We start from the raw sequence: 22,455 nt of genomic DNA, 5'->3' as shown, positions 1-22,455 counted from the left end.
GTGAGGTTATCAGTTGATTATGTTGATGTGGGAGAGTGAAAAAAAATCCTAGTTTGAGGACATTGAGAAGGTCACTAGGACTGCTCTGTGACAGTTTCATAAGAGGGGAAATTGGGGTGGTGAGGAGGCTGGAGAAATCATGTCCTGGTGGTAAGGTAGAGGCGGCCATGGATTCGAGTCTCCAAAGGCTAAAAGACACCAGGCCCTGTTTCTCTCATCTGTTCCTCCAACTCTTCCCACGCTGGAGGAGAGTCCTGGCTGCAGCACTGTCTAGCACACGGGTGTCTATGGCACACCAGGGCTAGCCCTGATAAACCCAGCCGATCCATTATGTAACGTGTCTTTTCTGAAGCGTAGAGTGGAGAAGAGCAGCGGAGGGGGCCATAGCAAGGGAGAGAGACAGAAGAAGGTAATTAGGGGTTTGAGTTCTCTCTTTTGAAACACTCCCAAATTTCCTTTATGGGAAAGGAATGAAATGTCCACAGGGAAGAGGGACCCCTTCCCCCTCCCATGCACACTTCTTTTGTCCTGAGCTCACTACCTAAGATTTTATGGTGTGTAGTGAGAAATGGTGTGGTCTGAATACATTTGGAAAATTTGCCTGACAGTGGTGTTAGAGCCTAAAATGGGGCAAAACGAAGGAAAAATGGAGAAAACAGAACTTCTGCACACTGATCAGAATCATATAATTTACCAAGACGTATCATTTTGTTGTTTTCTGAAGTGTGAAAGCTAATTTAGAAAGGGCAGAGAGGCACACTGGGGTTGGCAGGAATGACAGGTCCTGGGCCTATGAAGGCCCCTTGTTTCTGCTCCTGCAGAATAGCGTGTAGGCATCAGAAACACTCAGGCCAGTGGAGCCAGGGCCAGCCTCCCACACATCCCCATGTTAGTGACAACATCTACCAGCAAGATACCAAGAAACACATTTTCAATGACAGACACTAATCCCAGAGGGCAGAATTTGAAATTCTACTTTAGATATAAAAATCGAAACATCAGGAATTTTTACTTAAGGCTGTATGGGGTTTTGAGGCATGCTGATGTTTCCCATGTCCTTTTCTGGTTCCCTTACTTTGGGACACTTTTGTAAAAGTGAACAGAGCCTCTTCCTCCTGTGCTGAGCTCACAGTGATCGAGGCAGGTGCTGTCAGACACCCACAGAGATGCCCAGTGGAAGGGGCTTGAGGGCCAAGAGCAGGGTATGATAGGCTAGAAATTCAGGGAGAAGCTTGGGCTCAGACCTAGAGCATGGACAGCAGTGATGGACCAGTGGGACCAGTGGTGTTTGGAAGTTGTACTGGCCAGAGGCTGAGGAAGGTAGAGACTGATACACAGAGGCAGACAGGACAAAAAAAATGGCCAAGATGGACAAGTGGACTTTTGTTTCTCCTTTAATTCTTCCCACGATACTGTAAGCAGTAAGTGGCTCTGGGCACCAGCCTGTGATGGAGGAAGGGCTGGAGACAGCTATTTCTCCAGGGCCACACAGTTGGTGCGGTTGCTGCCTCACTTTGAGTGTCCACGGATCTGTAAGTGCCTCAAAGCCCAGACGCTCCTGCTCTGCTCATCCTGAATCACCCAGGACTCCAAGTCCAGTGCTCCTGTCAGCTGCACAGCCTGTGCCGTGCTTTTGCAAGCGTGGGGTTGGATCACGTAGGCACTTGACAGGCATCGCTACCACTGCTGAAGTGACGTAAGGGCTGGGAACTGTTGGGTCAAATGTTTGTTTTTCAGACCGACACCAGAGCAGTGCTTGATGGGAAGTTAGTTGCAAGGTTCCTTTCCTTTGGACTCTTGCTTAATTGTCAGCCTAGGAGGAAGTCTGACCTCTGAGAATAAGCCCTGACTTCCCAGGGCGGTGGAGGGTACACCCAGGTCTCTGTGTGACTTTGTGCTCCTCTGCAGTTAATTCTGAGGTTACAGATTTCTCATATCACACATCATTTGCTTTGTGGGAGTCTGTGCTTGAGCCAAGATGCACTGATTATTTTTTGAACAAGTACTTTTTATTATTATTATTATTATTATTATTATTATTAACTTATTTACATACAGCTAAGGGCACCACAGCAGCTTCTGGGGCCAGCTGGCTGGTTTCGTCTCCCCTGTTACAGCCTCCCCATCTTTTCACCTGGCCTCAGTTAGCTGTGAGTGGCAGCTTTGCTCTCACTAGCGGTGTCCTTGACACACTGGTCACAGACAACCATGATTCCAGTGTGTCAGAGCAGCAGCTGGCAGACACTGGGATTCTTAGAGAACATACCCTTGTCAAAACATTCATCCATGCTCACCTCCTCAGCTTCAACTATGGAGACTTGGGGGATGATTTAAGGAAAACCAAAACCAAAACCAAAACCTGTGGTCTACCAGGCTGTTTAAAATTGTCTGACTAATAGAGAACCATGGGGTAGGGTTCCCTTCCGATATATACAGCATATCTGTGTCTGGTGTCTTGGGTGATACGTCTATAAATAAATGCTTGTTTGACCTACTACTTTACAGAGGTTGGGAATCTAGATTCCAGGTTTGAGTCAAGGTTCCAGAAACTGGGTCTGTTGGACCCAGTGTTCTGGGGTTCCTATTTGGACTTCGATGCACTTCGGGGTGAGCCCCCCCCCCCCTATGAGTTTGTTCGAACCCTGCTAGTCTGCGGCCTTAAGAACCCTGGCATCTTTCCGGGATGGCTGGGGCTTCAGACACCAGATCAGAGTTCCTCTTGCTGGCTGAGATCTTTGCAGACCTCGGGGAAGGAGAAAGCGATGGCAGGGTGGGGGAGGTGGTTACAGGAGGGTTTTCTGGCTCTGGTGGCATCCAGGAAGCATTTTGCATGGATGATCCCATTAATCCTCCAGCATTTCCTGTTGCAGTTTTCTCTACACAGAAGGGAAGCAAACAAGCCCAGAACTGGAAAGCAGAAGCCCAGAACTGGAAAGCAGTTGGCCTGGGGACACACAGCCAGGAAGAGGTGGATTTGGCCCGGATGTGGGCCTGTGTTAGTACTTCTTGGTGTTGGATTCTCTTCTTCTTCTTCTTTTTTTCTTTAATTACTTTCCTCCAAATTTCTCTTTCCACCAGAGTGTACGTACCTATCTGTCCATCTCATGGCCCGTGTGGTCACATGGAGCCACATCCAAGGTCATCTCTGTTCTCGGCTCTTTAGATACAAAACTGTGTCTTCCAGAGCCATACTGTCCCATTTGCTCTTGGACCTCTGCTTTTGGCTTGTGTATTTATAAAGATCTACACCTACCCTGGGGAATTCTGTGGTCTGCTCTTGGGTTCCATCATTGTGACAGAGAAGGCAAGAGACAGTGTTCTTCCTGGGGTGGCCGCAGATTCATCGTTCTCAGTCAAGTGGGAATTCAGCTGCTGCTGCTGAGGAGGACAATGACGACTACAAGGATGATGATGATGATAACAAGAAGGACAACAGTTGAGCACCACGCTGTGGCTAGTGGGGAATGTTAATGATTCTCCATCCGTTTACCTGGTCTGATGAGGACAGCCAGGAGTGCTTGCATTGGAGTGCAAGGAGGGAAATTGAAAGCAAGGGTGTGTGCCAGCCTGCTTCTCTTTGCCCCTCCTCTGCTGCTTAGTGTTCATTATTTCCTTACTGCTGTTGTAGTTGGCAAGAGGAATGCTTGATCTGTCTAAGTGAACTTCGAAACCAGATGGAGCTGTGCAAGGGTGAGGCAAAGTGCCCCGAGCTCCGCCCACAGTCACTCCTGGAAACTGATTGATGTGGGCTGTGCATGTCTCCATGCTCAATGGAAAGAGGGCCAGCTGGGGCTTCTGCTGTGTCTAGATCTGCCTCCTGCTGTGCTGTGATTTTTTTTTTTTTTGAGTAGGCTCTGCCCAAGACCCCTATTTCTCTTCTTTCTGCACTACCGAGTGGCTGCACTTCATCTGTAGTATTGTAAATGGTCAGGAGCAGATGAGGATTTCTGTGGGTTCTTGGCATAGGACCTGGCAGTGCCTACCAGGCTTCCCTCCATGTTACCCTAATGGCGAAAGGTAGCATGACCTCTCATTTTGCCGTATACTTGGCTACAACTTAATTTTAAAATAATGCTAACATTTAAATCTTCTAAACATGGAATCTTGCATTTGTCAGGCAGTACCTGTTGGAGCCCACTAGGTTTCCTAGTGGCTGTACCCAGCAGGACTGCATAAGAGGTTGATTGATTGGACCACGGGCCTGGGTACCAGATGACTGTAACAAGCAAGGGGAGGTCTTTTGCTCCACCCCTTGGCATTGTTATAAATAGACCGTTGGAATAAAGCCCTGGGCCCGTTTGGATAGGGATCCAGGTCCAGTTGAGTTTATCTTGTGTTTTCTCTCTGCTTCTTAACTCTCTAAGTCTCTTATCCCTCATTCCTCAAGAGTTCCTGGGGTAAATAAGTGTGGGGGCTGGTCTGCCACAGGTACCCCCGGTACAGCTTCTCACATTTTAGAGGTCTCCAATGGCCACACTTGCTTACCTCTTGGCACACCTGGAAAGAGGTGGTCTTCTGGGGACAGGTCATGCTTGCTATGTCCAGCTTCATGTGGTAAAACCGTCTGGAGGATACTCTCAGATGGGCTGCATGCTCTTTCCTCCAGAAAGAAAGAAATCCCACCTAAGTATTTCACGAGGTTCTCCCCATTCAAGGGTTAACCAGGCTCTTATTTTGCTTATCTTTGAAAATAAAACAATATTTAAAAGTATTCAGATCAGGGAGGCCATCTGGTGGGGAGCTCACAGCTGCTCCTTTTCAATTGTGCCGTCTCTAATTTATTCATTCCAGGGCTCTGCTGTACATTTGCGAGATCATTATTCGCATTCTGTTCTCAATGTGTGAGTTCTGTTCTATGAGAGACCTGTGAAGGACATCTGGGCTGGCCACTTCCTGCTACTCAGGCCCTTCGCTCCTCTGCCCCGAGTCTGTCACCATGGACAGGAAGGGACTAGGGACCCACAGGTGGACAGAGTCACCCTGTTCCTTTGGGGGTCTCTTTCTCTCTCCCCCTCTCCCTCCCTGGGTACATCTTCTTTGGTTCATTTCCCCCATTGTGTTAGGGGAAAATTGTTGGAGGATGAGTACAGTACCACTGCTTAACGGCTTTGTACTCCAGCCACACGAGAGCCCAAACCACCCTTGCCTGAAGGTGAGTCACTTTCCCCAGTGGTTAAGGTTTGGTGCTGAACATGCTGGAACCCAAACAGACAGGCAAGAGGAAGAAGAACTGATCTCAAACACCTGGATTCTTGAGACTATTGGGCCCACTGGGCAACATGAAGCCTTGGAGAAGTATAGAATGAGGGCCTGAGTGATGGAGAAGTTTGTTTGAGGTCACATGATTATTTAAAAGTTGTGGCTGGTGTCTGGTGCAGCTTCTTGGGTCTTTAGACTCCCCATCCCCAGGCCCCTGTTCTCTCCTGTCTCTGTAAGTCACCAAGCAGGAAGTATATGACATTACTTTCACAGTTGAGCTACCTGGACAGTGGGAACATGGTTCTGTCTCTAATATTATCAGAGCACTGAAACCCAGGCATCCACTTTAACCCTAGGCTGGTGTATTGACACAGGTCAGTGTTCACTGGTATTGCTCTTGTTACCAAGCCACAAAAGCCCTGTTCTGGAGCATTCCTAGGAGCTCAGTGGAGCATACTGGAGTTTTCTTCTGTCATAAAGGCAGAAGTATTTACTGGGCACCCACCCAATGTGAGGCTCTCAGGGCTGAGCATTGCTGGCCCCGTTCTTGGGTGCAGCCCATGCTCTTCAGAGGTAAGCGTCGCTGGTCCTGTGCTTCTGTACAGCTCACAGTCTAGCCTGGTTGCCTTGTCTGAGCAGTCTCAAATCCAGGCTGGCCAATCATGTTGGTGGCAGCATCACTGAGTGGTAAAGGTCAAAGGTTTTCAGCCAAACAGATCCATGGTTTTCGAATTACTGTCTGTCATTTCCACTCAGGAGCAACCTATAGAAACCAAGCTTCATGCTTTCTGTCAGAGCCTGCCCTCCAGAAAGCTCTAGGGAACATAGCTACTGGCTAGCTGTGTGGCTCTGGGTGTGTGTTAATCCTTCTGTGTCTCAATGTTCCACATATACTTTGAGGATCCACATGCTAACTTTGGAGAGTAAAGAATGGTTGTATGTGGCCTTCCACACACGGTTGACACTGTACCAGTATCCATTTCTTTCTTTCACTGTTTCTGGGGTCATTGAAAACCCGGAGTCTACATGTTCCCCTGGAAGATATATCCAAAGGCCACAGTCACTATGTTCCCCAGAGCGATTTTGGTGGCCAGGCTTCAAAGCAAAGCATGAATCGTGGATTCTATAGTTTGCATCTGAGTGGGATGACACAGACAGTTTAGTAGACAGGCTTGAGTGGACAATAGAGTGCCCCGATGATTTGAATTACCACTGGAAATAATAAAATGAGTGCTCTAAAATAGTCCCCCTCCAGACACCCTGGGATCAGAAAAGAAACTTGTCTGTGATGTCACACAGACCTTTAGAGCCCTTTGTGCATATGGAAATCATTGGGTGATATCTGCAGTGTGAGCATGTCTGAAGTCTGGTGCCCACTACGCCTGTGTGGAGCAAACCTGAGTATGTCACGACTGTTTGTGAGATGGGGCATCTGGCTGGGTTTGGCCTGGTCAGAGCTAAAGCAGATGGACAGACCCACCCATCCACCTGTCCTTTCTGTCAGGGACTGCAGTTCTAGGCATCCGCACGGTTGTTAGGGTGTCTCCAGCCCCTAAGCCAAGGTGTGTCTTTTGCAGATTGCCTGGCACCAGGTGGGGTTGGGGACTGTTCCTGTAATGGGGCCGAACAGTTCTAGTTTCTGGAGTCTTGACTCTGGCATTAGCTGGATTCTCCTGAGCTCTGGGCTGTGTGGTCCTCATATTCATATCCCCAGCAAATGCAAGCTTTGAGCACAGTGCAAATGGCTGATACCTTGCGTTGGACAGATGGGGGTGGGGTAGGAAGGGTGGACGGCTGTCGGGAGGAAACCCTTGGTGAATCTTTAAGAGTGGCTTCTCTGGAAGCTGATAAAGCAAGGCCTGTACTGGCTTTTAACACTTGCTGAAGACTCGTGACCGAGCAGCTGCAAAAGGCAGAAGTGGTGATGGCAAGTTTTTGTTAAAGAGAATGAATTTCAGATCCTATGTCTCCAAGTGTTAAAGCAGAAAGCGGTAGTCCTCAGTTCATGGCTTCCATATGGGAAAGCGAAAGGCCAGAGAGCGGCCACAGCATATAAGGATGACTCACCAGTGTTTGAGTCTTGTTTGAGAGGTGGAGGGAGTTCTGCTCAGGACACTCCCTAACCAGCAGCTCCCTGCCATGCTGGGAGGATATGGTACTTATTTTAGACTTTTAAGTTTCAAAACACAGCCCTTCAAGAATGGTCCTACTTGGTGCTCAGCCTCAAGAGCATTCCTATATCATGGCCAGTCTCACAGAACCTGGCCTATCACCTGCAGGAGTGAGAGGGAACTTGTACAGGTGGGCTCTTGGACCTGCCTGCTTTGAAAGGCCATTTCTGTGTCTCTGTGGCCTCAGATGTGCTGGTGCGCCTTTTCCTCCTCCTTCAGCCAGCACCTACCGGCTTCTTGGCTTCCTGTGGCTCCTGTGCAGGACACATGGCACTAGACCAGCCTGTGTCCCCTGGTCCCCTCCCCCACCCCCTGGGTGTGAACCTGTAGCCCACCTGCTTCAAATGCAAGTGGTAACTGGGATATTGCCTTGGGCTAACAGGGCATTCAGAGAAGGCTTGAGAGTGTCCCACTTCATCTCCTTCTCTGTGGGTTGTACCTTCCGCCCCTCCCTACACAGAACCCCCATGAGACAGAAGCTGATCTTTAGGCAGACTCTTGAAGGGGCTGGGAAAGAAAGAAGTGATGGGTCTGGGTGAGCTGCTGGACCACTTGGGCTAAGCTAGATGATGAGCTGAAGTCAGGGTGGCCCTCTGTGGAGGTACAAACTGTGAAGGTGGGGTGGCAGACCCTTGATTTTCTTACTGTATCTGTCTCTTGAGCTACATGTTCTTGGGAAGCAAAGAACCATGCCTCACCTGTTTCCTCTAGAGAAGACAGGACGGGATGAGCAGGTGCCTAGAGGCTTGTATTGCCTGGTTGATAACTCTGGAGTGCATGGGATTACCTGGGCTCTGACTATGCCCACTATTATCTTCAAGATATGCTAGGGGTTTCCCACTGCAAATGGCTCTTTAGGGGGTCCCCTGTGGGTTTCTGTCTGTTGCAACAATCTTCCTAGTTTCCTCCAAATGCTTACAGAAAAGCATGATTCTAGAAATTGGGCTGCCACCCACCTCTTCCTGGAATCTGTGACCTCACATTGGATGCAGATGGTGAAGTTGGACATCTAGGATAGGATTATAAGGGGGTTGAAAGCAGACGGTACTGGAGTGGGAGCTTGAGGCCCTGGCCAAGGTTGCAAAGACTGTGTTTTACTTATGGAAGTTTGCTGTGTGCCAGTTGTAGGTTAGGCAAAAACTCCTGCGGTATGTATGATACACACTTGGGGCCAGTCAGGAAGAGCCTGCTGATCATGGTCAGGGAATACTTGCAGCCAAAGCACCGATAAGAGGCTCCAGGCACCAGGAAATATGAAATTTGGCAAGGAACCTATCGGGGTCAGATTACGGCAAGGGCTTGCGAGAGGAGGAGAACACAGGGATAAATGATAATAACCCCAAAGAGGCTAGATGGAAAGGCTGTACATCCTGTGGGGGAGGGGGTCAGTTGTCCAGATAACTGAAACAAAATAGCCGTGTCTATCATAAACACAAACTTGCCAGAAGCTAGTGTGGTGTGTCGGGGCAGTTATGGCCTAACACGGGAAGAGCTTCCTTCTGGCTTCCAGCTTTGTTATAGTATTACCTCCTTCTGGTGCTGGGAAAAGAGGCTTTCAGAACAAGGGGGTCGACTCTAGGATTAGCTGCATCCCTGGTGAGCTTCTTCGTGTTGCCCCCTCGGAAGCTTTACTCAGACATTTGCTCTGTGCAGCTCATGACACACAGTTGTTGCAGCTGATCTCTGTAGCCCCGACGGCTCACAGCCTGTAACAGAGGTGTTGATTAGCTTTCACTGCATAAGGAGAGATTTAGAGCAGGGTTTCTGGAGGCTCGGTTGGGTTCCAGCTCTTCTGTGTTGGCCTGGGCTCTGCTTCCTGCCTCTGCCATCCTTCTAATGACTCAGCCGTGTTCTTCTCATGATGACAGTGAAGATGCCGGTGGGGGTGAATAGGCACACTCCGTGCCTTTTTACCCGGGCTTAAGACTGGCATGTGGTCTCTTCTGCTTCATTCTATTGGCCAAAGCAGGTCACCTGACTCAAGGTGAAGGGTTAGGAAATAGTCTACTCCTTTATGGTAAAGTGTAAAGTCATTTACATGACAGGTGTGACTGTAGGGGGGAATAATGAATGCTCAGTAGTGCACTCTGTCCTAAATAGTATTTATGAACAATAATTAGAATTAATGCTACTTCGGGACAGCATTATGAGGTATTCACTAACATTTATTGTTTATGATGGGTCACCCTCATAAGTATGTTATATGTGTTAGCTCATGATGCTCATGGCAGTGGTAGGCTATAGGTCCTTTGATTATTCTCACTTATTCAAGAAAACAGAGAGGAGAGAGGTTTGATGACCCATCAAGGTCAAACTCAAGCAAGTTGGCCACAATGTTCAGGCTCTTAACTCTAAAGTTGTGGGTGATCTGTGCCTGCCTGTATGCCATTTGGGAACACAGAGGCCCAGATAAGTCACTTGAATGAGGTCCCTTGGTAGACAAGAGTTTGGAATCTTTACTCACTACGTGCTTTCTATAATGCTAGAGGGTGCTGGATGTCAAGGTAAGGAGCAACTCTGGTTGTTAATTGACTGTAAAGCTTTAGGTATAAGATTGACACTGGAACCTGAGAGGTGGTTTAATTGGTCAAGCACTTACTGTACAAGCATAAGGCCCTGTGCTTATGCCCAGAGCATCCACGGGCCTTGTAGGCCAGCCAGTCTAGCTGAACTTGTGGGCTCCAGGATGAGGCAGAGACGCCATCTCAAGAAATAACGAGGAGAGCAATTGGTGATGACATCTGTTGCCAACTTCTTGCTTCTGCGCACAAGCGCATGCATGTACACAGACACAGATGCCCACACACACACACACACACACACACACACACACACTATTTATTGCTTGTACAGAACTCTGTTGTCTGTTAGCTTTCTTTTTAGTCTCGGCCGTGTCTTTATCTTTGAAAATTCCTTCCTCCACTTACTAATATTCCTTGACAAAAAGAGTATTTTCATATTCATAGCCCAAAGAGAGATGTCAGCATTTAGACATACTAACAGGAAGAAGGCTTTGTGTTTTAGTAAAGGTTAATTAAGACCCACCGAAAAATTTCCCCTTAAAACATAAAAGTAAAATTGTGTCATTAGCTGTTTCTCCCCTCCTCCCCCCAAAGGGCAGACATGAATGTTTCAGCTAAATGAAGCTATTTATTCAAGTCCATCCAGATTTCCTTTGAAGTTTCATACATCTTTCTTCTGCTCTCTCAGCTTCTAGCTACAATAATTTAATAAGTTTTTCCTAGGGTGAAATTGGATGCCCTTTATCGATCTTCCACTGAGGGGCATTCAATTACTTAATCTAAAGTGGTATTTCTGGGTCTCTCAATTACAATTCTGTTATAAATGGTTTGCTAATGATGCCTGGGGTACATAGGTTAATAGGGGGCACCCAAGCAAAGGCTGGGTAATTGAATGCTTTCTATTTGGGGGCCAGTTATCTGATCTCTTACGGTGGCACCGGGTTCCCACAGTTTTGGTTTACATCCACGGGGCACAGTGTGGAGCTCTGGCTGGGAGGCAACAGAACTGTAATGTATCCCTGAGTACCTTGGTTTACTACATGAATGAGAGCACCAAGGGTCCTGTCTAACCTGAGCCGGCTGGCACCGAGCGTCGGCATTCCAGGCAGGCAAAGTGCAGGTGGAATGCATTACCTGTTTCTAAAGGAAGAACACCTGAGTGTTAAGTTTCTGCGTGGCTGTCCCTGGGATCACCTGTGGTGGATGGGAAAAGCCAGTTAAGGGGAATGATAGCAATCCATTCTTCTAGTACAGTCACATGCATTGGATTTTTCCCCCCACTGAGCTGTGTTATTTAATAACTACACAGCTCATGGAGAGCCTTGGGAAAGAATATGTAGTGTGCCTCTCTTTATGCACTTGGGCCAATATCACCCCTGATTTTAGTCTACTAATCTCTACCTTCCCCCACCATGTGGTTGATACCTTCTCCAAGCTAGCACAAGCCCCCAAGGATCTACCCTCAGGTAGTTCTCAGGGGCTTTGATTTCCCCCAGAGCTTCCCCTCCCTTGCGTCTTCCACTTCCATGGACCTGGCTTCCTTCTGTCCTTCCAGCTTCACTGAGTCCATTACTCTCTGCTCAGTGTCCATTGAATTCCTCGCTCTAAGACAGGCTTCACCTGAGGGAGACTGTGCCCCTAAGGGGACCTCTGCCATGTCTAGACCTGGTTCTACTTGTCCTGTCTCAGTACCTGGTAATGGAGACTAGGGATGCTGCTGACACCTTGCACATCCTACAGTGGAGGGACAGCCTGGGCTGTGAGGAATTATCCAGCCCGGCCCCAGCAGTGTGGCACTGAGAAGTGGCTTCTAATTGTTTCACTGTTTTGGGACATTTGTGGCTCTTGGCGCCTGAGGTTGTCTGGTGCACTGTGACCTCTTTACGGCTTGGTGCCCCTGCAGCACCCCTGGCCAGGTGGAGTAAGAGCCAGCTCAGGTGGAGAGAGACCTCTGTCATGGTCCCTTCTGCACCTTGTCCATCCAGGAAATGGCTAGTCCAGAGGCAATGAAGTCCACATCCTGCACTTAAGGCACCAGTGATCTCATTACCTGGTCACAGGATGGGTCTCCATCAACTTTTTTGAGATGTAGTTCGTATATGATAGAGTGTCTGTATGGTTTTGGTGAAGCAACGAAACCACCACCACCAACAAAAACGTGAAAAAAAAAATCCTTGTAAAAATAAGACCATTTCTTATCTTTTTTTCTTGAAGAAGACTCTCACTGCCTCCTTCCTTAAAAGTGTTACCAATACCAACCACTTCTTCAATCTTGTGACACTGTCCTGGAATCTTGCCATTTAAGGTCCACACCAAATGCCTGGAGGCTGAGGCCTCATTCCCAAGAGATGCTCACTCTACATCCCAGTCATGAGTGTGGGGTTCCTGACACCCACACTTGAATCTGAATTAACCACAGAGGCGAAGGTTCCCAGGCTTCCTGAGTTGTTTCAGTAAGTCCCTGGAGGAATGCGTTGCTCTCCAGGAAGGGCCCTAAGCAGGAGTTGATCAGGAGAATGTGATTCAGCACTGCCCAGCAGGAACAGAGCCAGTCAGGCACAGAGAAGAATACTCAGGGTTCTCTTCTCTTCGTCTACTTCTGTGTGTTCATCAATCCTGAAGCCCTCAGATCCCCATGGTTTTGAGTTTGGGCAGAAGTCTCAGGACATTAGGGAGAGTTATTACATCACTATCACCAGCAATTTGGTCTCCAGCTCTTTTTCATCTTACCTGAGAGTTTAAGCTTCTAACCAAAGCTTTGGGTCTTTTGAAGACCAGCCCCCACCTGAAGCTCCTAGTGGCTCTTAGTGCCACTAATAGTCACTTGTTAAGGTGTGATTAAAGGAGCTTTCCTAGCATTCCAGAAAGATTCCAAGTTGTGTGCTGGGGGGCTGAGGCTGAATACCAACCATACATGTCTGTGCATGTGTACCTACTGCTACATCTTATATTGACTTCTAGTCTTCACCCTAGGATGTGCCCAGCACACAGTCGGCCTTTAGAAAGTGTGTACTGAACTAATAAATGAATGAATGAATGAATGAAATAAGAACACATTGTATTTGAAGTGTTTTGGGAGTAGTCTCCTTTTGTTTTTTTAATGGTTTTTCAAGACAAGTTTTCTCTGTGTAGCTTTGGAGCCTATCCTGGAACTCTGTAGACCAGACTGGCCTGGTACTCACAGAGATCCACCTGCCTCTGTCTCCCGAGTGCTGGGATTAAAGGCGAGCACCACCATGCCTGGCCCAGTCTCTTTGATTCTTTAATGAGTTAAAGAAACAGTCTTGGAGTGGTTTGCCTGGCTAGAGGTACAGCTGCTAGGTAGAGGAACACTGCGTGTGTTGGAGCCTGTCCTCTGTTCCATCAACCCCCATTAAGATTATCTACTTCCCCATTCCCAAGGTTTATTTACTTTGCTTGAAACAAGATAGCTTGGTCTTGGTTAGAAATGTTCTGCTCATTCTGTTGGATTCTGATGATGTCTGTTCTTGTTCTGTGGCTTCAAAGTCCATGTTTTTTTTTTTTTTTTTTTTTTCTTTCTTTAAAAAAAAAAAAAAAAAAAAAAAAAAAAAAAAACTAACAGTAAGACAGAAGGGTGTGAACACCCTCCCACTCAGTCACTGTTTGGAGCCTCATTTTTAACCTTGCCTTGGCCTTGTCTTTGACAAGTGAAAAAAAAATGTTTTCTTGGCTTCAGGGCTGGAGTTTCTAAGGAGGGATCCTGCCCTTTTGTTTCTATATTTGGAAGAGTTGTTTGTACCCGGCAATGGGTCAGGGGTGACAGAGCTCGCTGCAAGCACAGGCTCCTGCTCTTCCAGCTACCCTAGGGAGGAGAGGAACCCCGCTTGGGCCCAGGGCGTCCCCTCCCTCGCCTCTCAGTCTGTCCGTCCAGCTGTCCCACGCCCCGGAGACCAGAGCTCCTCAGTGCGGCCTCCTGGTGAGAGTGATCATTCTTTGGCCAATAAGAGGGGAGAGAGAGAGAGAGAGAGAGAGAGAGAGAGAGAGAGAGAGAGATGGGGGGAACATGTGTGTGGTTTGTGTGTGTGTGGAGTATACTCTCGTGTGTTCGTGTGTGTGTGTGTGTGTGTGTGTGTGTGTGTGTGTGTGTGTGTGTGAATTTGGGGCACATGCTATGGCACGCATGTGGTCAGATGACCTCACATGTCAGTCCTTGTTTTCCACCTCGCTTGAGGCAGACTTTCTCTGTTCACTGCTGCATACACCAGGCTACCTGGCCTCCTAACTTGGCAATTCTCCTGCCTCTGCCTCCCCTCTCCCACAAAACAAAGTGCAGGATGAGATGTCTGGCTTTTATGTGGGTTCTGGAGAACTGAACTCAGGTTGTCATGCTTGCATAGAAAGAGTCTTATCCACTTAGCCACCCCCAGTCCTGTACAGTGCAACTTTTGTCTATTATATTCCTGGCTGTGGATTCACAAAGGCCCGTTTTCATATGGAAGATCTACAAAGTGCTGCTGCGGTGGACTGTATAGAATTTGTCCAGCTCTCCTCTCCTCTAAATATTTAAGCACAAATGTTGGCAGCATGCAGGACACTTTGTGGGTGGAAGAAACACTACTTTGTGCCAACGTATTTCAAGAACACACGGGCTTTGGATCCAAGTGACATGAAGGTTTCTACTGGAGGGTTGTGACTGTTCAGATCTCCAGCCAATGTGTAGAGTCTATAATGAAGGTTTGGTTAATGCCACTTTTCTGGGGACTGAGAATTGTTTGAGGTGTATGCAAGCACGGTGAGACGTGAGTTCACCACCCTTGGGTAATTAAGGAAAAAGAATGTGGCTTAGGTCACCCATCTGGGAATGCTTTTAGAACTCACTGGCAATTAAAGACAGTACTGTGACCAATGATGCTGCTGTTATCCATGTTGTGTACATTTCTTGGGTCACTAAACACATGCCAGGCCTATACAAACTCTTTACACACATTGATTAATTTCACGTCTTAAAATAAGTTACAAGGAAATACTGTTGTTCTAATTTTACTGGCAAGGAAGAGAGAACCCAGCGAGGTTGAACAGCTTAAGGTCACGTAGCTAGTGTGGGGGAGCGTTTACGGCAGCTAGAAATCCTGTCAGCTGCTTTCGTTAGTTCATCTGTTGCTCTTTTAATGACATCTCCAAAGAAGTGTCATTTGGGAAAGAAATACACTTCAGAACCACGGCATTATGTTAATGGATTTTTAAGAATCGTGTCTTCCCCGGAGATGAAAGTGAAAAATGACTCCAGGGTCTAAAGTGTTACGTGGCTCTGGGGAATTCTGTATGTTGGATTTAATTGCTTAATAACTTAAAGTCAGATTTTTTTTTAATATGATACACTTGACTGAAGAAGAGGATCATTTCATTGTTGCTAAATTTTCATTAACTTTGCTTCTTAAGCTGTAGCAGAGAGACTTGGGAAGCTGTGAGGAGCTTCTCTCTGCTTCCCCTCATCATTCCCGTTCCCCTCCTTACTGTGCCCCACATTTTCATTGAGGTAAAAATGGTATTTTGGTATTTTGATGCTCTCTCTCTCTCTCTCTCTCTCTCTCTCTCTCTCTCTCAACCTGACAAAAGCTACTGATATGTGGGAAGAGAAACCTCAGTTGAGAAAAACTCCTCCATCAGATTGGCCTATAGGCATGTCCTTACAACGTTTCATGCTTAGTCACTCTGGGTGATGCCATCCCTGGGCTGGTGGTCCTGGGTGGTGTAAGAAAGCAGGCTGAGTAAACCATGGGGAGCAAGTCAGTAAGCAGCACTCTCCTCCATGGCCTCTGCTTCAGTGCTTGCCTCCAGGCTGGTGCCTTGAGTTCCTGCCCTGACTTCTTTCCGTGATGGACGGTGATGTGGAAGATTAGGATGGAATAATCTTCTCTACCCCAAGCTGCTTTTGGTCATGGGGTTTCACCATAGCAGCAGAAACCTAACTAAGAATCTAACCGTGCATAATTAGTCGTTACACAATCTTGAGGTACTGGAATGTCATCGCTCAGATATGTGAAGGCAGCGGTCCTGGAGGATACATCGGTCATGCAAAGTGCAGTGTTTTGGGTCACATTTGGTGACAAAATGAACCCCAAATCTAAGCACAAAGACCCCAAACATCTCCATTGTTCTTGTTTGAGCTGTGTCTTGCTTATGGACAAGTAAGTGTGGCTGAAATGGAGATGTGGGCGAGGGAGCTGTACATCTTCTCTTCTCTGGGAAGCAACTCCTGTATTATCATAGTTACCACATAATGCCACAAAACTTATCTGTCTTTATGTTTAGGTCACCTGCCATTCATGAGAATCTGCTCCCCATGAAGAGAAAACATTCTGCAGGAATGCCAGTCTACCCATCAGTGAGGACCCCATGATGTCTTCTAATCTCCAGTGTGACTCCATGCTCTCCGCTGATGCCACCCCAACTTTCTTTGGTGCCATGGGAAAAACCTGAAGCACGAGCAGACTTGCTTCCAAACCTGAGGCTGCTTCAGTGTTGCATGGCTGGTGCAGAACAGACTACTGGAATTTTCTTTGTGTGTGTGTGTGTTATCCTTCGTATTTGAACCAAAGAATGTGCCTCATTCTCTAGCGCGTTGGTGTCTGCTCTCTTTTGCATTTGTTTCTGTTGCTTGTGCCTTCTCACCATCTTCTGTCATCACAGGACACCCTTAAAGTTTCCCAGCAAACTCCCTGAGGGCTGGTCCATGGCTCCCTAAGCCGGCTGTCCAAGGGCTCTACCATGAGGCACTGCATTAACTGTTGCATACAGTTGTTTCCTGAGGATACACACAAACAGCAGACTGCCTGCCGAGGAGGCCCCCATCCCTGTCATCAGGTGTGCCCCACTTGCAAAGGAGAGAACAAAATTCTGTTTCGTGTGGACAGTAGGCAGATGAACTTGCTTGCTGTTCTCGAAGTGAGGGCCGAAGGCAATGAGAACTGGGGTGGTTTTCTGCGCTTCAAGAAGGGGAAGCGATGCAGCCTGGTCTTTGGACTGATAATCATGACCTTGGTGATGGCTTCTTATCTTCTTTCTGGGGCTCACCAGGAGCCTCTGATTCCATCTCCTTTCCATTACGGGGGTTTCCCCAGCAACCCCAGCTTGGTGGACAGTGACAACCCAAGTGACATGAAAGAGCATCACTACCAACCTTCTATAAATAACATCTCCTACGTGAAGGACTATCCGAGCATTAAACTAATTATCGACAACATCGCTGCCAGGATCGAGTTCACGACCAGGCAGCTCCCAGACTTACAAGATCTCAAGAGGCAAGAGTTGCACGTGAGTAGCCGCATGTCATTCCTGATGACTGGCTTTTAAAGAATGGATGCCTCCTTCCCTACCGTCATCTTTGGGGGCGCAGGCAGAATGTGACAGACATTTCCTAGATGTCTTACAGCAAAGATAATTTGATGATCTGACAGCCTCTGGGACTAGATAGCACCGTGTGACTGTACTATGGAATGCCAAGGAGAGAATTGGCTGTCCTGAGTGGCCCTACTAGAGATACTTAAGGACTATCTCTTGTCATCCTTGCCTTTGGGGACTTCTTGACTGGAATGGGGTCATGGTGGCTAAAGTTGCTTTGTAGCTCATCATCATTTAGTATTTTAAAAAAATGATTTTTTTTTTGTCATGTGCTTGTGTGTATGCCTGTGTAGGTATATGTGCACGTGAGGGCAGGTGCCCTTGGAAGCCAGAGTGGGAGTTGAAGACCCTGGAGCTGGAGTTACAGGTGTTTGTGAGCTGCCTGATGTGGGGCTGGGAGCTGAGCTCTGATGGTCGTCTACACCAACTGTTTGAGCCTCTTCTCCAGCTCCATCATTTAGATTTGTTTCCTTTTGTTTTGTGTTCGAGACAGGGTCTCTCTGTGTAGCCCTGGCTGTCCTGGAACTTGTTGCTCTATAGATCAGGCTGGCCTCGAACTCACAGAGATCCCCCTGCCTCTGCCTCCTGAATGCTAGGGCTACAGGTGTAGGTCACCACTCCTGCTGGGTTAGAATGTGTTTTTGCTAATTGTTTTCCTTCATTGTGTCTGTCTCCTTCTTTCTTTGATTGCAGATGTTTTCTGTAATCCCCAATAAATTCCTTCCGAACAGCAAGAGTCCCTGTTGGTATGAGGAATTCTCTGGGAGGAACACCACTGACCCCTACCTGACCAACTCCTACGTGCTCTATTCCAAGCGGTTCCGCTCCACCTTTGACGCCCTACGAAAAGTCTTCTGGGGCCACCTGTCACATGTGCATGGTAAGCACTTTCGCTTGCGCTGCCTGCCACACTTCTATATCATTGGGCAACCCAAGTGTGGAACTACGGACCTTTATGACCGCCTTCGGCTGCATCCAGAAGTGAAATTCTCGGCTATCAAGGAGCCCCACTGGTGGACCCGTAAGCGCTTTGGTGAGTGTTGGGTCTCATTTTCTTTTAGTCATTCCATGGATGCATGTTATGGCTGGTGAGGGGTGAGTGTAAAATTCTGGTGGGGAAGGCAGGATGAGATTGGAGAGAAGATGTATTGAGATTCAGAGGCACGGCCCTTGTCATTAGACAGTTTCATTAATCTGTTCTGTGGTGTAATAACAAAACACCAGTGTTTGGATAACTTAAGGGAAAGGAATGTATTTGGTTCGTGGTTCTAGGGGCTAAAGGTTCCAAAAAGCATGTGTCAATATCCTGTTGAGAGGCCGCTGGCTACATATCAAGATGGTAGAGAAAGAAAAAGGTGACTGACTGGCCATATGCAGCAGAGGCCAAGTTCATGGTGAGGCCTGGCTTTATAATAAACCACTTTGTCGGGAACAAAGTCACTCCAAGAGAACAGCATTAAACTTTCCAGGCAGAGCTCCCATAAGCTAGTCACCTTCCGCCATGCTCTCCTTTTTAAAGAGTTCCATGACCCTCAGCATCCCACTCTGGGTACCAGCCTTACCAACTTTCCAGCACATGAGCCTCTGCGGGACACACTCAAACCATAGCATCATTTCCCAGCCAAACAAACACCCAGCTAGTGAGCACTGGTTGAGTGCTAGCTGTGTGCAGGGCAAGGGGGCAGGTGCAGAATGGGAACTTGTTGCTGGTGGTGGTGGTGGTGGTGGTGGTGGTGGTGGTGGTGGTGGTGGTGTGTGTGTGTGTATTACTGAGGGTTACATCCCTAGCTCTTTTAGTTGTCCTGAAGAAGTTTAACATGTAGACAGAGCAGGGATCAATTCATGTCAGGAACTGGGGTGTCTGGCACCCAGCTCTGGGCTGCTTTCCTGAAGCCACCACACCTGGAGGAGACACAGCTTCTGGCCTCAGCTGTGTGACCTACCCTGTCTACCTCATGTGTTTGAAATGCAGTGGGGATACATCTCACCCCTGGTCAACAAGGTTGACTGTGCACTCCGCCTGTTCTGCCCTGCCTTGTAGGCTGGTTCTGCTCCACCCAGCCCCAGGCACCCTGTGGCCCTTGGTCACTGTTTCCTGTCCATAACCTTTTCCTTCTGCCAGGAGACATTTGGTCACTGAAGCTAATGGGTGATACATGGCCTGTTGTCTGCCAAAGCCTGGGCGGGCCTTGAGGGTAGTTTCCATCTAAAGGACCCAGGTCACTAGAAGAAAATCTTAGACATTTTCCTTAGACTAACTTTTGCTGACAAATGTTTGGTTTCCTCCTTTTGTTGTTCATTAGGGAGTGGTTTAGCAGTAGCTACTGAGGAGCTAAACTCTCTCTTCCTAATGCATTTGATGCACATGTATGAATGCATCCTCTCCTCTTCCACCACAGCCCGTGTTCCCCCTGCAGAGAACCAGCTTCTCCCTGGCAGGAAGGAGGGAAGCACAGGGCACGCCTCAGCTGCTGATGTTCAGTATCACCTTGAATCTCTTGTTACTTTGGCCAGAACTGTTTTCTTCCTGCTTTGCAGTAACTCTGATAGCTGTGGTGGTGCTGGGCCGTGTATGTTTTTCAATGTTTGCATGCTATTTGAAGGCAGGGAACAAATTTAAGATGTGTGTGGCAGATGCCAGCGTCTGTGTCCATCCAGGGAACAATCAGTTCACCCTGCTGTTTGGACAAGATGCATCCATATTAGAGCAGCTGTTGGGTTCCATGGAGCACTGGGGAAAGAGGCACCATGAAGGTGACAGGATACTGCTTCCTTGCTGTCCACCCTGTGTCCTTCTTCGTGTTTGGCACGCCACTCAAGTCCTAGGTGCCAGCGCTGCCTGTCTGCTTTAATCCCTCTTGGTGAAGATGTTAATCAGTTCTCAGCTCTAGCCCTCCACAAAGCCCTTTCCTACCTCTTGGGAAGGCGTGGCCTCTCTTAAGTGGCCACTGCCCAACGGTGGCGGTGTCTCTCACCTTGTGAGGCATGTGTGTACCCAAGCAGGCAGGCAGTTGACAGAGCTCTCCGTCCCACACCATGTGCCTCCTCCAGAAGCTTACCTGTATCAAGTCTTTTGCTGCTAAAGTTAGGTTTCCTCCCTCTCTGGTCATGCTTCAGGAGGCCATCACCCTATCAGTGGCAATGTTTGTCTTCAGTAACTCAACTTTCTTTTTTTAATTGTTTTTAAAGATTTGTTTATTAATTATGAATACAGTGCTCTGTCTGCATGTATCCCTGCAGGCCTGAAGAGGGCGCCAGATCTCATGATAGATGGTTGTGAGCCACCATGTGGTTGCTGGGAATTGAACTCAGGACCTTTGAAAGAGCAGCCAGTGCTCTTAACCTCTGAGCCATCTCTCCAGCCGGTTTTGTTTTGTTTTGAGACAGGGAATCTCTGTGTAGCCCTAGCTATCCTGGAACTCTCTTTGTATACCAGGCTGGCCTCAGACTCATAGAGACCTGCTTTTGCCTTCCAAGTCCTGGGATTAAAGGTGTGTGCCACCACCACCCGGCCAGTAACTCACTTCTTGGCTCCTGTAGGAATTGTCCGCCTGAGGGATGGACTACGGGACCGCTACCCTGTGGAAGATTACCTGGACCTCTTTGACTTGGCTGCACACCAGATCCATCAAGGACTGCAGTCTGCCTCTACGGAGCAGCAGAGCAAACTGAACAGAATCCTTATTGGTAGGTATAGCTTCTGGGGAGCTTCAGGGGAGCTGGCAGAAGGAGCCTCTTTGGGGCCCTGGTCCCATGCTCTGGGTCCAGCTCTGCCTCACCTGAAGAGCATTTGCAAGCTGAGTCCCTTCCCCACATGGCTGTCACTCTTACCCGAGGTAAAACAATCACACCATTTGTACCATTACTATACAGCAGGAACATTTAGTCAGCTTGCTCATTCTGCGCAGACTCAAGGAGGTCTGAAATGGCTTTTTAAGAAAGTCGCCATTTCATTGTTCTTCCTTAAGTGGAGCAGGAGTGCTTTACTTCTCTCCACAGTGATGATCTGGGTTAGCCTTCCAATGAGTCACTGACTGAACTCAAGGACTATGGGAGGGAGGCGGCATCTTCTCTCAGTCTTAGCAGGCTTTGCACACCCTCTGGGATGAGTTGCTGTGTGACCCAGGAGCCCTTGAGCATTCAAAATGAAGCTGTTTGTATGGTGTGTGCTCAGGATGTGGAGGCGGGAGAATCTTGAGTGTGAGGCTTGCCTGGGCTCTTTAGCAAGACCCTGTCTCAACAAAGCAACACCAAACAAAGCAACACCAAAGCGACGCCAAACAAATAAAGCGGTGGAAGGTGTAACAAACCGAGACAGCTTGATTAAAAATAATTGTAAGAATTTTATTGAGAAGCAAAAAATTTTGTTTGTATTTAAATGTACACATTTGATACATATACGCATAATGAAATGATTATCGCAGCTAATGGCTTCCTCCCTTTATCCCTTGCACTCATTCAAATGGCGAGAGTACCCGAAGCTGTGTCCCCCACCCCTCCACCCCCCCCCCCCACCCTCTCACTCCCCCACCCCCCACCCCCACACCCCCACCCCCCTCCACCCCGCCTCTGGCAAATGATGGCACACAGTGGAGTGTTGCCATCTCCAGCCCCGACTCTGTGCCTTGGATGCTAGACTCACGTTGTCCGCCAGAACTCTCTTCATCAGATTTAGCTTGGGATGAGGCGTTTATCTCCGACGCCTTCTGAAAAGGAGAAATTGAATCATACATTTCACTTAAATTGGTTCCCCGAGGCAATGATCTATTTTGTGCTCCTGGATCCATTACATTTTGATTCTCTAAATCACATGAATTTCTGGGTGAGCAGGATGGATAGGGACTAGTCACTTGCATGAGGACTGTGTCCCTGACTCTGTGAGGAGATTCTGGCATCTGCCAAAGCCTGGACTGAGAGATGGGTTGATTTTTTTTTTTTTTAAGTCATAAGTAAAATCTCTGTATCCACTGGGAATGAACTCTACCCACCCTTGTGCCTACAGTATGAATTGGCTGTTAGATTTTTTTTTTTAATTTCAAACCCAAGGGTGCAAACACCCCATTTAATAAGTCTAATTAATATTTTGCTGAGACTCCCATACCATATGCCTCTGGGGAAATCTCAGGTTCTATGAAAGAGCTAAAAATATTCCTCCCAAAGCCAAGAAACAGACTTAGAAAATGAATGAGAAAGGAAAGCCT

At 47.9% G+C, this 22,455-nt stretch overlaps 1 protein-coding gene across 3 annotated transcripts in view; it reads left to right on the top strand.

Annotated features, from left to right (window-relative positions):
• Chst15 (carbohydrate sulfotransferase 15) overlaps positions 1-22,455 on the top strand; it is a 76,983-nt gene that overhangs the window by 30,067 nt on the left and 24,461 nt on the right. For all 3 annotated transcript variants that reach the window (XM_036209490.1, XM_036209499.1, XM_036209480.1), the window contains exons 2-4: positions 16,166-17,167; positions 17,948-18,287; positions 20,795-20,941. In XM_036209490.1, the coding sequence (XP_036065383.1) occupies positions 16,622-17,167; positions 17,948-18,287; positions 20,795-20,941 (1,033 nt within the window). In that variant the 5' untranslated portion in view covers positions 16,166-16,621. The remainder of the gene's footprint in view (positions 1-16,165; positions 17,168-17,947; positions 18,288-20,794; positions 20,942-22,455) is intronic.

This window comes from Onychomys torridus, chromosome 1, assembly GCF_903995425.1.
Source record: "Onychomys torridus chromosome 1, mOncTor1.1, whole genome shotgun sequence".
Taxonomy (NCBI): domain Eukaryota; kingdom Metazoa; phylum Chordata; class Mammalia; order Rodentia; family Cricetidae; genus Onychomys; species Onychomys torridus.
The sequence above is the reverse complement of the archived record's forward strand: the minus strand, read 5'-3'. Positions and strand labels throughout refer to the sequence as shown.